Genomic DNA, 18,391 nt, shown 5'->3' with positions numbered 1-18,391 from the left:
TCCATTAATTAAGATTTATGATAGTTCTGAGTAAAGTAGACTGAAATTTTTCCTTATACAATAAAAAAGTGGTTTTCTGAGAAAATAATGAGAATATTTTAAGGGAAATGTTTGCCCTAGTTAGGAAGTAAATATCTCAGGTTGGGTTTCCCTGGTGGCTCAGAGGTAAAGAATCCACCTGCCAATGCAGGAGACATGGATCCCTGTCTGGGAAGATCCCAGATGCCACAGAGCAACTAACTCCATGAGCTATGACTACTGAGCCTGTGCTCTGGAGCTGGGGAACCACAACTACTGAGTCCCTGCACCACAAGGACTGTGAACCCCAGAGCCTATGCTCCACAAGAAGAGAAGCCACCACAATGAGAAGCCCAAGCACTTCAAGGAGGAGTAGTTCAAGCTTGCTGCAACTGGTGAAAGACCGCACAAAGCAACAGAGACCTAGCACTGTCAAAAATTAATTTAAAAAATATCTCCAGGTTTCTGAAACTCCTCTGTCAACTTTAAATACTAATTAATTATGAAAGAAAACTATTTCAATTACTTTACCTTATCTATACCAAATCTAAGAGAATTTAACTGGTAATACTTTCCTAAGAATCGATTTTACTGTGTCAAAATTCAGTTCAATTATTTTTAAAAACCATAAGACACAGGATATAAATCTAAGAAACTCAATCAACTCACAAAACAATTCAGCAAAAGAAAATGGAGAAGTTAAAAATCAAAAAAATAATACAATATAACTTTTCTGAGCTGAAAAAGCTGACTCTGCAGATTAGACTTCATTGGGTATCAGACTAAATGAATGGAAACAATATCATCCAACACAGAATGTAGGACTTTGGGAAATGTCAAATTTTAAGAAGAGGGAAACCTGCCTACCCTAAACCTGATAGAGGGAAATCATAGTTACCCTTAGAAATAAAAATAAGACTTTTCACTCTGTTCTGTAATACTGAATGCTAGAAAACAATGCAGCAATGCCTACACAAATTTGAGGCAAGAGTTATGACTTAAAATTTTATGCCAAATTGTTAATTTCCAAAGGTAAGACATTTTGAAATAGGCAACAGCATAAGGTATTACCACAAACCCTTACTTTTTCCAACCAAGCCAGAGAGGAGTCAAAATAAAATTTTAAGAACTGTGTTACATTAAACTAAACCAGTCAAATAAATTAACTCGTTAATATTGTGAAAGTCGTGTCCTATTCTTTGCGACCCCATGGACTATAGGGTCCATGGAGAATACTGGAGTAGGTAGCCTTTCCCGTCTCCAGGGGATAGTCCCAATCCAGGGATCGAACACAGGTCTTCTGCACTGCAGGCAGAATCTTAACCAGCTGAGCCACCAGGGAAATCCAAGAATACTAGAGTGGGTAGCCTATCCCTTCTCCAGCAGATCTTCCCAACCCAGGAATCGAACTAGGGTCTCCTAATTGCAGATGGAGTCTTTACCAGCTGAGCTACCAGGGAAATCCAATTATAAATCAATCCAAATATCTTCAATAACATAGTTTTGAAAAATTAACCATATATTACTCTGGCTCAAAAATCCAAAATTATATTCATAAGAAACTGAATTTGGAAAGAGAAATTGAAGGAAATGAAAAAGTACTCTATATTTTTCATGGAAAATTAGCAGATACTGTTTCACTCTCAAAATTTTAAATGCATCAAAATCTTCAAGAACACAAAAAGTAATCATATACAAGAGAAATAAAATTATATTTTCCAAATCATCATTAGAAGAAAATAATCCATATGACAAAAAAGTATGGCAAGGAATCATAATTAGTCTTTAAAAGGATTACAAACAGGATAAAAACTTTTACTAAAAGACAGATTTTTAACATTATAAAATCAGAAACAAATTCTCAACAATAGAAGAACTTTTAATTATAGTGCACCTAAATGATGGAATATCATGAATTCATTTAAAATTGTGTTTCTGAAGCAAATTTACATGCTTGCAATAGCTGTTAAAAACAAGAGATTCAGAAATATAAACAGAGAGCAACAGTAAAAAAAGAACTCAATCAAAATGTCAACATTTTTGGTATCAAAGATTATGCTTTTCACAGTTTTTCTACAAAATATTAAAAAAATAAACGGACATCCAATGATATTATTTTTTATATGTAGGACAGAGTATTAAAAAGCAGAGATATCACTTTGCTGACAAAGGTTCATATAGTCAAAGATATGGTTTTTCTGGTAGTCATGTTTGAATGTGAGAGTTGGACCGTAAAGAAGGCTGAGCCCTGAAGAACTGATGCTTTTGAACTTCAGTGCCAGAGAAGACTCTTGAGAGTCCCTTGGACAGCAAGGAGAGCAAATCAGTCAATCCTAAAAGAAATCAACCCTGAATATTCATTGGAAGGACTGATGCTGAAACAAGCTCCAATACTTTGGCCACCTGCTGTAAAGAGTCGACTCACTGGAAAAGACCCTAATGCTGGGAAAGATTGAGGGAAGGAGGAAAAGGGGTGACAGAGGATGAGATGGCTGGATGGCATCATCGACTCAATGGACATAAGTCTGAGTAAACTCTGGGAGATAGTGAAGGACAGGGAAGCCTGGTGTGCTACAGTCAGTCCATGGGGCCTCAAAGAGTCAGACATGACTGAGAAACTCAACAACAGCAACAAGAACCACACTAACAACAACAAAAAAGCCAAGGGAAGGGAAGGCAGAGGAAACAAAAGTTCTATGTTCCTTACTTTTCTATGAAAGAATAGCAAATGTAACAGTGTTGTTCAGATAAATTAGGTTGGATGTATTTACAAATGCTTTAAGTCTATATCACTCACCACGGAACATTCTTTATGAAAAAATTAATCTCAAATTGACCTCAGGGAATTCAAAGAAAATAAAAAGCAACCAGGATCCTCAGAATATTAACTATGTACAAGTAGTAACTTCACAAGAAAATGACAATAGAATGTGACAAACGCTTTAATCTATGTGTACAAAGATGCAATGGAAAACTGGGTATACAGACTAAGGAGGTGACGGAAGGGACTGCATGCAAATGAAGCTTTTCTAGCAGAAAGGAGCAACTGGAATGGTAATAACACATGGAAGATCCCAGAACATTCAGGAAACAAACACTTCACTTGGACTTAAGTACAGGGTAAGAGACAACAGAAAGAGAAATGTTTAGAAAAGTAGTATACAAACATTTTAAAAGAATGGAAAATCACTAAAGAACTTTAAATAAGAAAGAGACATGATTACATTAGTATTTTTATTTATTTTTAAAAATTCAATTATTTTGGTATTTATTTTTTGTGTATGTGTGTGCACGCATGTGCATGCATTCATTCACACAGTCATGTCTGACTCTTTGCAACCCTATGGACTGCAGCCCCCCAGTCTGTCCATGGAATTTTCTAAGCAAGAATACTGGAGTGGGTTGCCATTTCCTACTCCAGGGGATATTCTGGACCCAGGGATTGAACCCACATCTCTTGCACTGGCAGGCAGATTCTTTACCACTGAGCCACCTGGGACGCCCCTATTTAGTATTTTTAGAAACCTACCTCTGGAGGATTTACTAGAGATAAGACTAGAGAATCAGACTTAAAATCTACTCAAGAAATAAGTGCTGGACAGAGTAGCTATTTGAAAAGACAGCAGAGAGTAGACAAGAAGAGAAAATTTTTTTAAAAAATAAGAGTTTAACTGGATGGCATGGTGAGGCAGGAGAAATCTAGAATCACAAGGGTGGATGACAGTGTCATTCACTGAGATAAGGATATAGAGGAGAAAGAGATTTTGCAGTACAAATGATGAGGTCAGCTTTGAATCATGTTAGCTTCTTATGTAATACAGTATTTAGGAAAAGGTGGTAGCATGAAACTCAATAGAAGGCTACACTGGAGTAAAGATTTGGGGATCTGGATTCAATCCTCTTTTAAGCCAAAATTCCATGTTCTTGATTTAAGAAGTTCTTCAAATAACTGGCCTTCCCTTGTGGCTCAGCTGGTAAGAATCTGTCTGCAATGTGGGAGACCTGGGTTCGATCCCTGGGTTGGGAAGATTCCCTGGAGAAAGGAACAGCTACTCACTCCAGTATTCTGGCCTGGAGAATTCCATGGACTGTATAGTCCACGGGGTTGCAAAGAGTGAGACACGACTGAGTGACTTTAACCTCACTTCACTTCTTCAAATAATTATAAACCTAAATCCCATGTTCATTCTTGCACATTGTTATTTTTATAAACTCCCTTTACGACTAATTTTGCAGTTTCAGAATTTCTACACAGGATCACATTTTAGTTTCTCTTACACCCCTTACTTTTATAATTATAACAATGCAGGAGGTAAAATTTTAAAACATTTCATATCTGAACTGGACTATAAATAAGAGTGCAAAGTAAAGCCCAAAGAAGGACTGATAAAGTCTCTTGTTCAGATTAGCCAGGCTCAACCAGATGTCAGAGAATTAAGCTATGATGCCCTATATTATCCACAGTATATAAAGAATCAACTTAGCTCCTATGTATCTTAGAATGTTACCAGTTATGTAATATGTTTGAGAGAAATGAGAAAATAGTCACTCAAATCATTTCCTGGAGGTCTTAATTTTGTGAAAATTTCTTTGAGAAAGGCTAGGCGAGGAAAATGAACTGAAGGGCAAATAAGTAAAAGCCATTTCTACTTGTTTTGCCAGTTTTAATCAACCAATTTACTATTTTTATAATATGGATAATCATAAAAAACAGGCTCTCTTCTCTCTCAACATATTCACAAATGAGAGAACTGATGGGCAAGGAGGAGTTCTAGGTATATGCTAGATCAACCTGGGGTTCTCAATCAACGCCTATTTTATTTTAGTCAATGATTAGAATGTACAGTTAGCAGTGGGAAAAAAAAAGCAGAAATGCACTGATAAACATGGGCCCACTGGTAAGTGACATGAAAACAAACTAAAAAAGTAGACAAAATAAATTCAAGACAACCTGGGACCCATAAATAGAGGAAAAGGTTACGTTAACTGTAGTGGTACTAGGAGGATATAATATCACATTATATTGAAACACATGATGTTATGAGTAATCCTGAAATAAATATATAAACACGGTCTTTAGCAAAGCTTAAAAACGTAGTGGTCCTTTCCCATATGCCTCAGCAAGAAAAATGTTATCTACTGTTTGAAAAAAAATCTGAAGAATCAATATTTACATTATGTTCATTAAAAATAAAAAGTTTCAAAACTAGACAAAATGCTTATGATAGACTCTGACAATTTCCTCACCAGATTCTGCACTGATCAAGCTTTTGCCATAGTTACTTCAGTTTTTTTTTTTTTTCTGAAGTATTTAAAAGTAAATTATATCACTAATCATCAAGGAAATGCAAACCAAAACCATAATGAGATATCATCCCACACTATTAGAATGGTTATCATCAAAAAGATAAGAAAAAAAATAAATGTTGGTGAGGATTTGGGGAAAAAGGTATTGTGTATTGTCAATGGTAATGAAAACTGGTGCAGCCACTACAAAAAACAGTATGGAGGCTTGTCAAAAAACTAAAAACAGAACACGTGATCCAGCAACTGGATATCTATTCAAAGGAAATGAAAACACTAATTCAAAACAAATACGCGTACTTACTGCAGTATAACATATAATCACCAAGACATGGAAACAACCTAAGTGTCCACTGATGAATGAATGAAGAAAATGAGGTATGTATATAAATATACACACACACACATATAATATTTCATTCTAGATACAGAGAATTCAATAGTATTCAGCCATAGAAAAGAAGGAAATCTTGCCACTTGAAACAACATGGATGGACTTTAATGGCATTATGCTAAGTGAAATAAGCCAGTGAGAGAAAGACAAATACCATATTATCTCAGTTAAATGTGAAATCTAAAAAAGCAAGAAAAAAAGAAAACCACCAAAAGAACGAAACACATAGAGACTAGATTGGTAGAAGCTACAGGCAGAGGCAGGGACAGCTGAAACGAGTAAAGGGGGCCAAAAGGTACTAACTTACATTTCTAAAATTAGTCATGGGGGTGTGAGGCACAACAGGATGACTGTAGTTAATAATACTCTATTTTATATGCAAAAGTTGCTAAGAGTAAATCTTAAAAATTCTCATCACAAAAAAAACCTCTCAATATACAGTGATGAACGTTAACTAGACTTATAGTTGTGATGATTTTACAAAATATATACAAACATTTAATCATTAGGTTGGACAACTGAAACTTATGTTTTATGTCAATTATGTTAAAACTTTTCAAAAAGTAAGTTACAGATATCAAGTCAGTTATAAACCTATATATTTCAGTATACATTTTTTTAAACGAGGACATTGTTTTACATGGCCATAATGCCATTAGTGGTTTTTATACTCTTAAGAAAGTATTAAAAAGTCAAAGTTTTATCACCTAGACTCTGCTAAAATCAGAGGATACTGTATCTGTAATAACCCTCTTACCTTTGCTTATACTGAACAATGTCATTCTTGGTGTGATTTATTAACAGAAATGTAGCGGCTCCATCACGATAATCTGAAAATGTAATAACTGTAGAATGCTCAGCCAAATTAACTTCTGCTATAATACCTCCAAGCTAGAAAAAAGGAAAAGAAAATATTCTCTAATGTGATCATTTCCAAAGAACATTAACCAGTAACATTTAATAATAAAACTATTCTTAATAATAAAACTGTTATAGCTAATACAGTTGTTCTTATGATTTAGAAAGTAATTCAGGATTTTATACTGCATGTCTGAAAAACCATGACTCTCAGTTATCATAGATAGATGGGTCAAATTCAAGATGTGGTTTATTCCAGGCACTGTAACTTTCTATGCAACAATTAAATTGTTTATATCTCTTGTGTCCTTTTAGAACTTCTCCCTTTGCAAAGAGAAATGTTTGTTCATTTTTGGTAAAACAAACAAAAATCACTATTAAAAAATTAGTAAGTATATTTTAGGTTCTCTAACCACACACACACAAAAATCACTTACCTCGTTGTCTAGACGCAGTAAAATACAACTTTCTTCCTTATTAAAATGTATCTTATGGGGAGGGCTTTCACTTCTTTCAACTCGAATAAGAAGTTTATTAGAAGCATCCTCAGGCCAAAAGGGGACACACTAAAACACATATTACACATATTTATTTTTTTTAAAAATGATTTCACCATGAAGACCTTTATCATTTTAATAAACCCATTAGAGTAGGCTTAAAATAGTTTAAAATAAACCTCTGTCAACACTACTCTGGTTACTGTATTGCTTAGCTATAAACTGTTGATTTTGAGATGGGGCGCCACTTGTGGGCACTTTGAACACAAACAGTAATGGGTAGTAAGTTGAAGAGCTAAAATAATTAGAGTGCTGTGAAGAGATATTAATGTGGTCCAGAGCTAGAGTCAGACTGAAAAGTAAGTAAGTAAACTGAGCCAAAGTGATCAGTTTAAAATAGGGGAATGTTCTATTATGAAAAAATCACAATTGGGTTGTGGGTACCAGTAATTTAAGCAGTAGTCAAAGTACACACAAATGTTGAGTCAGGACAAATACTAAATCCAGAGTCTTAGAAGTCAAATAAGGATAAAACAAAAACACGTGTGTACCTGTGGCAGATTCATTTTGATATTTGGCAAAACTAATATAATTATGTAAAGTTTAAAAATAAAATTAAATTAAAAAAAAAATCAAGAGAAGTATCTAAAGTCTTAAAGTTCAGAGTAGAAAACAGGCTCAAAATCTTAAGAAACAACCTGGATATCAGTGATCTGGAAGCCAAACTAACAGAACAGGAGGAGTTAATGCACCTACAAAGAAGACAACAGGAGCTGGAAACAAAAGAGCTAAAACAACAGGAAACGAGAATCAGCCTTGTCTGTAAACTATTATGTAAACCAAGTCTTAGAGTGATAGGCTCTGACCAGGCTGGTAACCACATAATTCAATGAGACGTATGAGATCATCATCATATGACCTGAGGGCAATGTAGTAGAACCTTGATGTTAGTGCCAAGTGCCTTAGCTTGTTGAAGTCAGTTTTATTCAGTCATAAAAAGTAATTAATGGAACTAGACATGGGACATGGTTAAGGCTGTAAGAGGCTGAGAAAGTTCCCATTCAGGGCTTCTTGAAACACTTATCTGGGAAAGTCATCTGGGAAACTTACCTGGGAAACTCAAAACAGTAACAATACTAAGTCAAGCATATTTCCCAGGAGGAACTAACAAGACTAAAAATTATGTGCTCTTTGAAAACCCCCAAGCCTTGCTACTTTCTGGTACACTTTTTTATGTTTAGTAATATATGCTATACCTTTGGAAAGAGTTTTCTGCTCGACCTCCTGAGACTAGAGAAAGTACCAAAGTACTTGTCTTTTGTAGTGGGAAAAAAAAAATATATATATATATACAAGTTTAACAAATCAACATAGCTAATAACCATAAATTGCATGTTAAGGTTGACTACTGTAAGCCAAAATTAAAATGGAAAGATTTTAAACTAGCAACAGAAGTTTATCTTGAGAAAAGCTGAAATTGACAAAAGAGAAAGTAAAGTAAAAAATAATAAGCTGTTATGTGTTTGTAATTGCAGTTACTGTAAACAGAAACTATCAGAAGATAGATGCTATAGATTAGTTTTTTAAAAACAGAAAAATACTCTTATCTGCAACTGACGTATAAATCAAGACATAAAACTACTGTAAATGAAAGTATGGAAAAAGATATACCTAAAAAATATATAGAGTAAAACAAAGCTGGAATTATAATCTTAGCATCTAGATGTATGGAGAGTTCTATGTGGTGCTAGTGGTAAAGAACTTGCCTGCCAAGGCAGGAGATGTAAGAGACACGGGTGGGATCCCTGGGTCAGGAATATCGCCTGGAGGAGGGCAACCCACTGGCAACCGTTCCAGTATTCTTGCCTGGAGAATCCCATGGACAGAGGAGCCTGGCGGGCTGCAGTCCATAGGTGTGCAAAGAGTTGGACATGACTGAATCAAACACCGTAGCATGCACACATGCACTACATCCAACAAACTAAGAATCCATGGACTCAAATGAGCACACGTGAAACATCTGCCAAAAATATTCATATATTCACTCAACAAATATTTGCTGAGAGCCTACTGTGTTTAATCACTGTTCAAACTTTCCAACAGCCCTCTCCATTTCACTCAGAGCAAAAGTTAAAATCCTTGTAATGGGTCTCAAAGTTCTACAGAATTACTTTTAATCATTGGTAAGTCTTGTTCTCTTCTACTTTTCCCTCTCCAATAATACTGGCCTCTTTTGCTATCCCCATGCCAAATATTCTCTTACTTTAGATCATCTACCCTGGGCAATCTTTTGTCTTTAATGCTCTTTCCCCAGATATCCACATTGCTGAGGGTTCCAGCAATTTATTTTCTTTATTTTCTTGGGCTCCAAAATCACTGCAGATGGTGACTGCAGCCATGAAATTAAAAAACATTTGCTCCTTAGAAGAAAAGCTAAGACAAACCTAGACAGCATATTAAAAGGCAGACATTACTTTGCCGACAAAGGTCCACATAGTCAAGGCTATGGTTTTTCCAGTAGTCGTGTATGGATGTGAGAGTTGGACTATAAAGAAAGCCGAGCACCAAAGAATTGATGCTTTTGAACTGTGGTGCTGGAGAAGACCCTTGAGAGTCCCTTGGACTGCCAAGGAGATCAAACTAGTCCATCCTAAAGGAAATCAGTTGTGAATATTCATTGGAAGGACTGATGGTGAAGCTCGAATACTTTGGCCACCTGATGTGAAAAACTGACTCATTAGAAAAGACCCTGATGCTGGAAAAGACTGAAGGCAGGAGGACAGTGGGACGACAGAGGATGAGATGGCTGAATGGCATCACCGACTTGATGGACATGAGTTTGAGCAAGCTCCAGGAGTTGGTGATGGACAGGGAAGCCTGGTGTGCTGCAGTCCATGGGGTCACAGAATTGGACATGACTAACTGACTGAAATGAACTGAGGGGTCCAGCTCCTGGCTAAAAATCTATGTGCAACTTTTCAGGTCATACCAGTGGCAATTATAAAGGCTTTATCTTTATTTGACAGGTTTCACAGGGCAAAGCAGCCCTCCCCACACCAGACTAGGTGCATGGCCAGAATGCAGTGTACTTCATTCTCAAGAATTCAACCCCATTTCTAGTCATGCCCTTACAAGTACCTGCATTCCTACTATGGGCACCTGTATTCACAGGCCTTTTTATCAGGGCTTTTGGCAGAGGCCTTCCTCAGGAACTTCTGCAAGATCTCTATTAAGGTAAGAGGGGGATACGATGATATTTTTTTCTCTATTCTGACTTAGTACTCAGAACTGTTCCACACACAGCCCCATTCCTTTGCTTTCTTCCATCCCCTAGATCCATAAAGCAGTACCAGCTTTTTGTTCAGGGCTCCTCTGACAATGACACTACCCTCACTGATCCACCTCACCCCTAACCAACTGCTGTTTGTTTCATAGGAAAAAGAGTACAAAGGGAGTTGGTGCATTCTTCACTTTAGCCTCTTACTTATACTACTGCAGTAAGTCATTAAAGTCCTGACTGTCACTTTTACTTTGACTTGTTGTCTTAATCAGCTTAAAGCTCAACATTCAGAAAACTAAGATCATGGCATCCAGTTCCATCACTTTGTGGCAAATAGATGGGGAAACAGTGGAAACAGTGGCTGACTTTATTTTTCTGGGCTCCAAAATCACTGCAGATGGTGATTATAGCCATGAAATTAAAAGACGCTTACTCCTTGGAAGGAAAGTTATGACCAACCTAGATAGCATATTCAAAAGCAGAGACATTACTTTGCCAACAAAGGTCTCCGTCTAGTCAAGGCTATGGTTTTTCTAGTGGTCATGTATGGATGTGAGAGTTGGACTATAAAGAAAGCCAAGCACCAAAGAATTGATGTTTTTGAACTGTGGTGATGGAGAAGACTCTTCAGAGTCCCTTGGATTGCAAGGAGATCCAACCAGTCCATCCTAAAGGAGATCAGTCCTGGGCGTTCATTGGAAGGACTTATGTTGAAACTGAAACTCCAATACTTTGGCCACCTGATGCGAAGAGCTGACTCATTGGAAAAGACCCTGATGCTGGGAAAGATTGAGGGCAGGAGGAGAAGGGGACGACAGAGGATGATATGGTTGGATGGCATCACTGACTCGATGGACATGGGCTCGGGTAGACTCCGGGAGTTGGTGATGGACAGGGGGGCCTGGCGTGCTGCGGTTCATGGGGTCGCAAAGAGTCAGACACAACTGAGTGACTGAACTGAACTGAACCTAATCAGTTATTTCTGTATCTAGCAGCTGAGCTTCCAGCTCTGCTGCACTCTTGACAAGCGTACCTCTCACATTTTCTTCAGTATGTGTGTGCTCAGTCATGGCATGGCCTATAGCCTGCCAGACTCCTCTGTCCATGGAATTTTCCTCTCAAGAATACTGGAGTGGGTTGCCATTTCCTACTCCAAGGGATCTTTCCAACCCAGGGATGGAATCTGCATCCCTTAAGTCTCCTGCATTGGCAGACAGATTCTTTACCACCGTGCCACCTGGGAAGCCCTGCACATTTCTTCCACATCTGTTCAAATGTGACCTCAACAAGTCTCATCCTTGACTACATTATGTAAAATTACAGCCCACTCCTTGCACATTAGAACTCAAAATACCTCTTAGCCCGCCTTATTTCCTTTCTCTCTATTAGACTTTTCACCTTTAAATATACAATGTATTTTACTAATTGACTATGGCATTATCAATATAATGGTTCCCCCAAGCTCCCACTGAAATGTAAAATATACAGGACAGGGACGTGTGCTTTTGTTAAAATATGGCACCTAAAGAGTACACAATAAACATTTGTGGAAAAATGAATGAACAGGTAAACATGAAAAAAGATACAACTTCTAAAAATGAGAAATATAATTATTCAAATAAAAAATTCAGTTGAAGGTTCAAATAGCATACATACACACACACTGTATGATATATACAGTAAAACCGTAAATTATGAAAGCTATATATGCAGAATTTATCCAAAATAAAGGAAAGAGTTACAGACAGAAAATGTAAAAAACAATAGTAAGATATATAGAAGACAGAATATAAAGGTCTAGAATAAATTTGATTAAAAATCCAGAAGGAAGAAACAGGAGTATTTAAGAATGGCAATATTTAAAAACATAATCACTGCAAATTTTACATAAGGTATGAAATAATCTATAGATCTAGGAATAAAGTATCTCAAGCAGGATATCTAAAAAGAAGCCACATGCAGACAAATAGCTGTAAGACTGCAGAACAAAGACAGAGAGAACTCCATGAAGGCAGGAGAGAAAAAGATAACTTCCAAAGAAATGACAGAATCACAGCAGAATTTTCAACAAAAATGGAACCCAGAATATAATAAATGCTACAACATGTTGCAGAAAACAGGAATTATCAGGAAGAATTATCATAAAGGAAAGATGATGGATAAACAAAAACTGATAGTATTTACCACCAACCAGCTCAAAAGGAAATGCTAAAGGATATAACTCAAGAATAATGAATGATTATAGAGGATAGCTTCAAAAAGGCATAATGAATAAAAATAGCAAATACTTCTCTTATAATCATAGCATACTTAGAACAAAATTTCTTTAGAAGTAAAATATTCTATTAACTTCAGGCAGTCTTTCAGAAAGCTCTTATCTACATACCTAACAACTACAGAGAGAGCAGAATCAAAACTTCATTCCTAAAACACTACTATCATTTTAAAGTAATTAGCTTTATCTACCCTATAAAGGCATTTCTAAAATCTTCCTGAAGAAAATAAATTTACCAACTTATCTTCATCAATTTGCTGCATTGATACTTTATCCCGTCTTCTACTGCTATATATTTAACCCCATCTAGTTAGTGTCCACCTCTTTTACAAAGCAATGCATTCCTAGATGACAATATTCAGGTTAAACAATTAAAGAAATCATTTATTTGGTTTATTCTGGTACAAATAAATACTCAAAATGTTCATGGAACTGAAACAAAATTGGGAGGTGGGGGTAGACAGATAAAACACTACACAGTGATTTCAGGTATCCAACTTCAAGAAATAACAAAAGTTGAAATTCATTTACCCACCTGCTCCAAATCAAGAGCGAGCCATTTATCATTTCCCTCTTCAGCCACTGATATATGATATTTGCTTTTGTTTTTAATCAAAAAAAAGGGGGTAAATGTGACAATTCTGGTAATGTTAAAACTGCTAAGGTCTATAGTGACACCAACCTATGGGGGAAAAAAAGTAACATTTCAAAAACTATTTCATTATCATAACATTCTTATAAAAATTAATTACTTAACAGAGCTTAAATAAAAGTTTCCAGATGAGCACAGAATGAACTCACTTGATATTCCATTTTTGGGCCTTTACATTTAACCGCTCCATGACTACCAACTGTATCAATTGAAAATTGATCTGACAATTCACTATCAGTTACCATAAGCTGAACCTAGAAAAAAATATTTCAAATATGTTAGTATTTAGGTACCTTTAAAAATTCCTACCTAAGTTGATATACTTTTTTGCTTTTTAGCCTAAACTAATGCTATATTCTGGAGAAGGGAATGGCAATCCACTCCAGTATTCTTGCCTGGAGAATCCCATGGAGAGAGGACTCTGGTGGGCCACAGTCCATGGGGTCACAAAGAGTAGGAAACCACTGAGCGACTAACACCACGACTACTGTTATATTATTAATGCACTAAAACTTTTCCAATACTAAATTCCAATCTTTCTAATCTCAAATATTTCACAAATATTATTTCTACCTGTTTCATAATATTTTATTTTTCAAAACAAACTAAAAAGGAGTGAAAAGTAGCTAAAGAATAAAAGTTTAAAAAAAACTTCACATACCTTATTGTTATTGAAAAAGTGCTTTGGCTGAAATGAAAAGAGAACTGGCTTTTTATAATTAGGTGGATGCTTTCGATGAATTCCATCTGCTTTATACTGTAACATTCGACCAGTTTTATTAACCATCCAATAAGGACTATGAAATGCCATAATAGTCTGGCCAGTATTATAAGTCACATGGACAGCAATATCTAAATCAGTCTTTTCTATTTCTGTAACACAAGTAAAACTGATGAAACTAATATCTTGTTGATTAGGTTTTATATGATATTCACTTTTCCAATCATGATTAAGATAGTCAAGTAATTTTAAATGTAGCCTGGCTTTATCCAACTGTACAGTACAAAGCTGGGCTGAACGGCCTTCATGGAGAGTAAAAACTCTATGTTCAATCCCCTATAATAAAAAAGAAAATACAGTCAATTTTTAATGCTTCAGAATGATATGCTAAAATATTCTACTTAATGATTTTGAATGCTATACAAAATGCTTTTGAAATACCTCTGTCAGAAAAAGTCATAAGACTTATGTTCAAGTTCTAATTCTGTCAACTGTGTAAACTTCTATAAATCATTTGAGTTACTGTATTTGTAAAAAGGTCTAAATGATCTACTTCAAAGGACTATTGTGAAAATAAAATTAAATAATATAATGAGAAATTCTGCTGGCAATAATTAAGACTATAAAACACTATAATTAGTAAAAATAAATCTTATCTATTAATACTAATGATTTTAGTTGTGAAAAGTATAAAATAATGAAAACTGTATGTAATCCAAAATAAGCAATCGCTACCAACTTCAATTCTTGATTTTTAACAAACTCTCATAACCTATTTCCAATAAGTGTTTATATTGCATCTGACATAATTCTCAAAACTGTTCATTTCTCTCCATCCACACCTGCATTACCTTAGTTCAAGTCATTGTAACTCCTCCTTTTAAAAGTCTCCTAACTGCTCTTAACTCCTCTAAGCCCTTCTCCATACCACAGGTAAACTATCTTTCTAAAAACTGATCATCTCTTTTGAAAACTAGCAAACAGTGTTATCCCTAAAAGCATCAAGTTAAAAGTTCTATTAAAATGGAACAGATAGCCCATCTGGGGATTTCACCTGTTTTTCTAGCATCTCTAATCTGGTTCCCTCCTGTTGTTATAACATAGGAACCTCTTCATCTTAAGACTTTAAATTACTTAAAGCAAAAACAATGTTAAGTTTATCAATACCTGACATGTTCCACAAAAGAGAATAGTGTTGCTGGTGGTGCTAGAGAGGTTAACCAGTAGAAACCATATGCCTGTCAGGCACTGTGCTAAGTCCTTTACTACATATTTAATTTGATTTTCCCTATATCCCGGTCATGAAAGTTTTATTACCATCACTCTTTTATAAGATAGGACAAATGATTTAGAAAGATAATATAACTCACCTAAAGACCCAGGGCCAGTAAGAGATAGAGCTAAGATTCAATCTCAAGTCTATCTGATAGTAAAGAGGTAATTCTTAACCACTATCTTAATTGTCAACTATATGGAAAATAGATATTCTTAAACCACAGATGTGTTAACTCCCTCACCCCCAAAAAAAATTTGACAGAAAAGTATAAACACATAGTAAATTCCAATCATTAATAACAGACTCCAACAAAACAAATAATAGATTACAATGAAGAACTACTTTTTACATATGACAAGCAATGGTAAGTGGAATATTCACTGAAAATCCTAAGATGGAGAGATTCCTATTATAGCAACAGGAAGGAATCGGATGTAATCTCTTCAAGAGTATTTAAAAGAAAAAGCATTTTTATAATCATGAAATCCTTTTAGAAACCTAAAGGTACAAGAATAATATAATGTAGCAGGTTTTAAGTCTAGTACTATTATTTTCATACTAATTCTCATACTTGTTTGAAAAGTTAGTATCCATCTTTCAAAAATATATAAAATATACATGCATGGGAAAGACTGAAAAATATATTTTAGAACTGAAATGATATCTTCATCAGAAGTGCTACCTTCAGATAATGTGATTACAGACAATCTATCTCTATTTTCTAAAATTTTCTACAGGAGTATCTAGTACTTTCACACATGATTTTTAAAATGGCATATCATAGTTGTAGATATAAATTATACCCAACTTAGTAACCATATTTCTAAGGTAAATCAATGGAAAAAAATTTTTAAATCTTCTTTTATATAACATCATTGAAACATTTTCATTTAATGAAAATCTATACTGTCTGTTCACCAGTTCTAAAATTTTTATTAGAATTTTAAAACACTGCTTTATTACTCATAATTTTAAATAACTAAAGCTACAAAATCAAAGACAAGAAGGCATTAAAAAATACCAGGATACCTCTATGTAATAAGCAATTTTGTAAGGAAGAAGATTTCGGAGTAGAATAGGTGGCCACAAATGTATTATATATGGTAAGTCCCAACGGTCTTCTGAATACACTGACATATATGTCAAATTATCTTTTTCTGGGACTATATTAATGATAAATGGCTTCCTGGAAGGGTTTATAGGTCTACATTTTTTCTTGAAAGAAGTACCATCTTGTTTTATAATTTCTTCAAAGTCAATTCCTTCACACATCTGATAGTCTGCATCTTCTGGCTTCAGAGAAAGTAGTGATCTGCATAAAAGATTAAACAATATGCTTTAAAATTCTTCAAAAGAAAACATAAATTATTTGATTGCAGCTTTAGAACAGTGAAGTTATCTTTCTCCATACTACTGTAATAAATTTTTATATTTTCACATTCTTAGAGATAGGTAAGACAGATATACAGATACATATTTGCATTTTAACTTTCTGTAAAGTAATGAAGTTATTTGGCTTTCAAAAGGAGAGTATTTTTCTTACAAACATGCTGTCTTAAAAGTATGTTTACAAGCTCATAACTGGTTACTTGCAGAAAATACATTATCATACAGGTCATATATGCAACACACACACCTACAGATGTGACTTACACACTTAAAGAAGTTGGCTTTCCTGGATACGTGGTCCCAAGTATGTACCATGACTGAGTTCATGAACCAAAAATATATTTCTGTTGAAAAATTAATCACCAGCTTTTCAAGGTTAATCAAATGAAGGCTTTCAATAGATACTTAACTTTATTGAGCAGGAGTAAGAAACAGCAACCCACTCCAGTATACTTGCCTGGAGAATCCCATGGACAGAGGAGCCTGGCGGGCTACAGACCATGGGGTCGCAAAGAGTTGGACACGACTAAGCAACTAACACTTTAACTTTACTGAAATGTTGGACAGCATTATAGAAGTTAGTGCAGTGATTGCAAGAAGACAGTGATAAAAAGTACTGGATGTCACATATGATCGGTGGCTTCCTTGGTGGCTCAGAGAGTAAAGTGTCTGCCTGCAATGTGGGAGACTGTGGTTCAATCACTGGGTCGGATAGATCCCCTGGAGAAGGAAATGGCAACCCACTCCGGTACTCTTGCCTGGAAAATCCCATGGACTGAGAAGCCTGGAAGGCTGCAGTCAATGGAGTCGCAAAGAGTCAGACACGACTGAGCGACTTCACTTCACTTACAATTAAATCTTATACTTAAATATCACATTCTTTGTTTACATTGCAACTGTACTAGGGTTTAGTAATTTTTTTAAGTCTAAAGTGTTTCCAAGTGTAAACACTTGAATGTTTTTATACTTGTAAAACTATAATTAGTGTGACTGTGACACTATCCCTTACTGTGTGACAACTGTCAATACTATCTCTAGCTATCATTATTTTCTTAAGCTCCATCCCCCAAATTTTACATATCTAATACATATTCTGTAATGATGTCTGATAGTACCTTAAATCTGCTAGACTGAACTATGAACCCTCCACATCCACCTCTCTGTGTGTCTTTTTTTTTTTTCCAAGAACTTTCAGCTACTGGCATTCTGGACAGTAAAATAATATTAAACTCTTTTACCACCACCCCCTCCTTAGACCCATAGAGTTACCTGTCAAATCAGTTGCAGATTTAGCCTTTTTTACTTCTACATTCTCTGTATTTTATTCTTTTTTCACTCTTACTTCTAACACTTAAAAATAAAAGCTTAATTGTCTCTACATTAAACTAATGCCAATACACTCACATCCAGTTTATCAAGACATTTATTGGACCCATTATTTACCAATGAGAGGCAAAACTGAAAATGCACAAGTTAGTCATTCTTTCCTCTTAAAGAGATACCAGTCACATGGGAAATGTAATGTTAAAAGATAACTACTGGTTATAAGATAACTATAGGTACCAAAAAACAAAAACAATTGTACACTGTAGACTGAGCATATGAAACTATAGTTAACTCTTTCTAGACTGGCGCAGAGTATTTTGCAGAGGTGACAATTTTCCTCAAAAATTTTCTTTCTGAAGGACAGAGCTGAATTAGAGAAACATGCAAAGTTAAAGGACAAG

General features: G+C 35.3%; 1 protein-coding gene across 1 annotated transcript in view; it reads right to left on the bottom strand.

Annotated features, from left to right (window-relative positions):
• The window catches only part of LOC104996790 (vacuolar protein sorting-associated protein 13A-like), a 207,917-nt gene that overhangs the window by 66,799 nt on the left and 122,727 nt on the right, over positions 1-18,391 (bottom strand). The window contains exons 33-38 of the mRNA XM_010851154.1: positions 16,305-16,587; positions 13,940-14,335; positions 13,428-13,532; positions 13,162-13,308; positions 7,012-7,140; positions 6,474-6,607 (exon numbers count right to left, since the gene is read on the bottom strand). Coding sequence (XP_010849456.1) covers positions 6,474-6,607; positions 7,012-7,140; positions 13,162-13,308; positions 13,428-13,532; positions 13,940-14,335; positions 16,305-16,587 — 1,194 coding nt within the window. The remainder of the gene's footprint in view (positions 1-6,473; positions 6,608-7,011; positions 7,141-13,161; positions 13,309-13,427; positions 13,533-13,939; positions 14,336-16,304; positions 16,588-18,391) is intronic.

The sequence above is a fragment of the Bison bison genome, unplaced genomic scaffold (genome assembly GCF_000754665.1).
Source record: "Bison bison bison isolate TAMUID 2011002044 unplaced genomic scaffold, Bison_UMD1.0 scf7180017864298, whole genome shotgun sequence".
NCBI classification, from domain to species: domain Eukaryota; kingdom Metazoa; phylum Chordata; class Mammalia; order Artiodactyla; family Bovidae; genus Bison; species Bison bison.
This window is presented reverse-complemented; position numbering and strand designations above follow the sequence as displayed.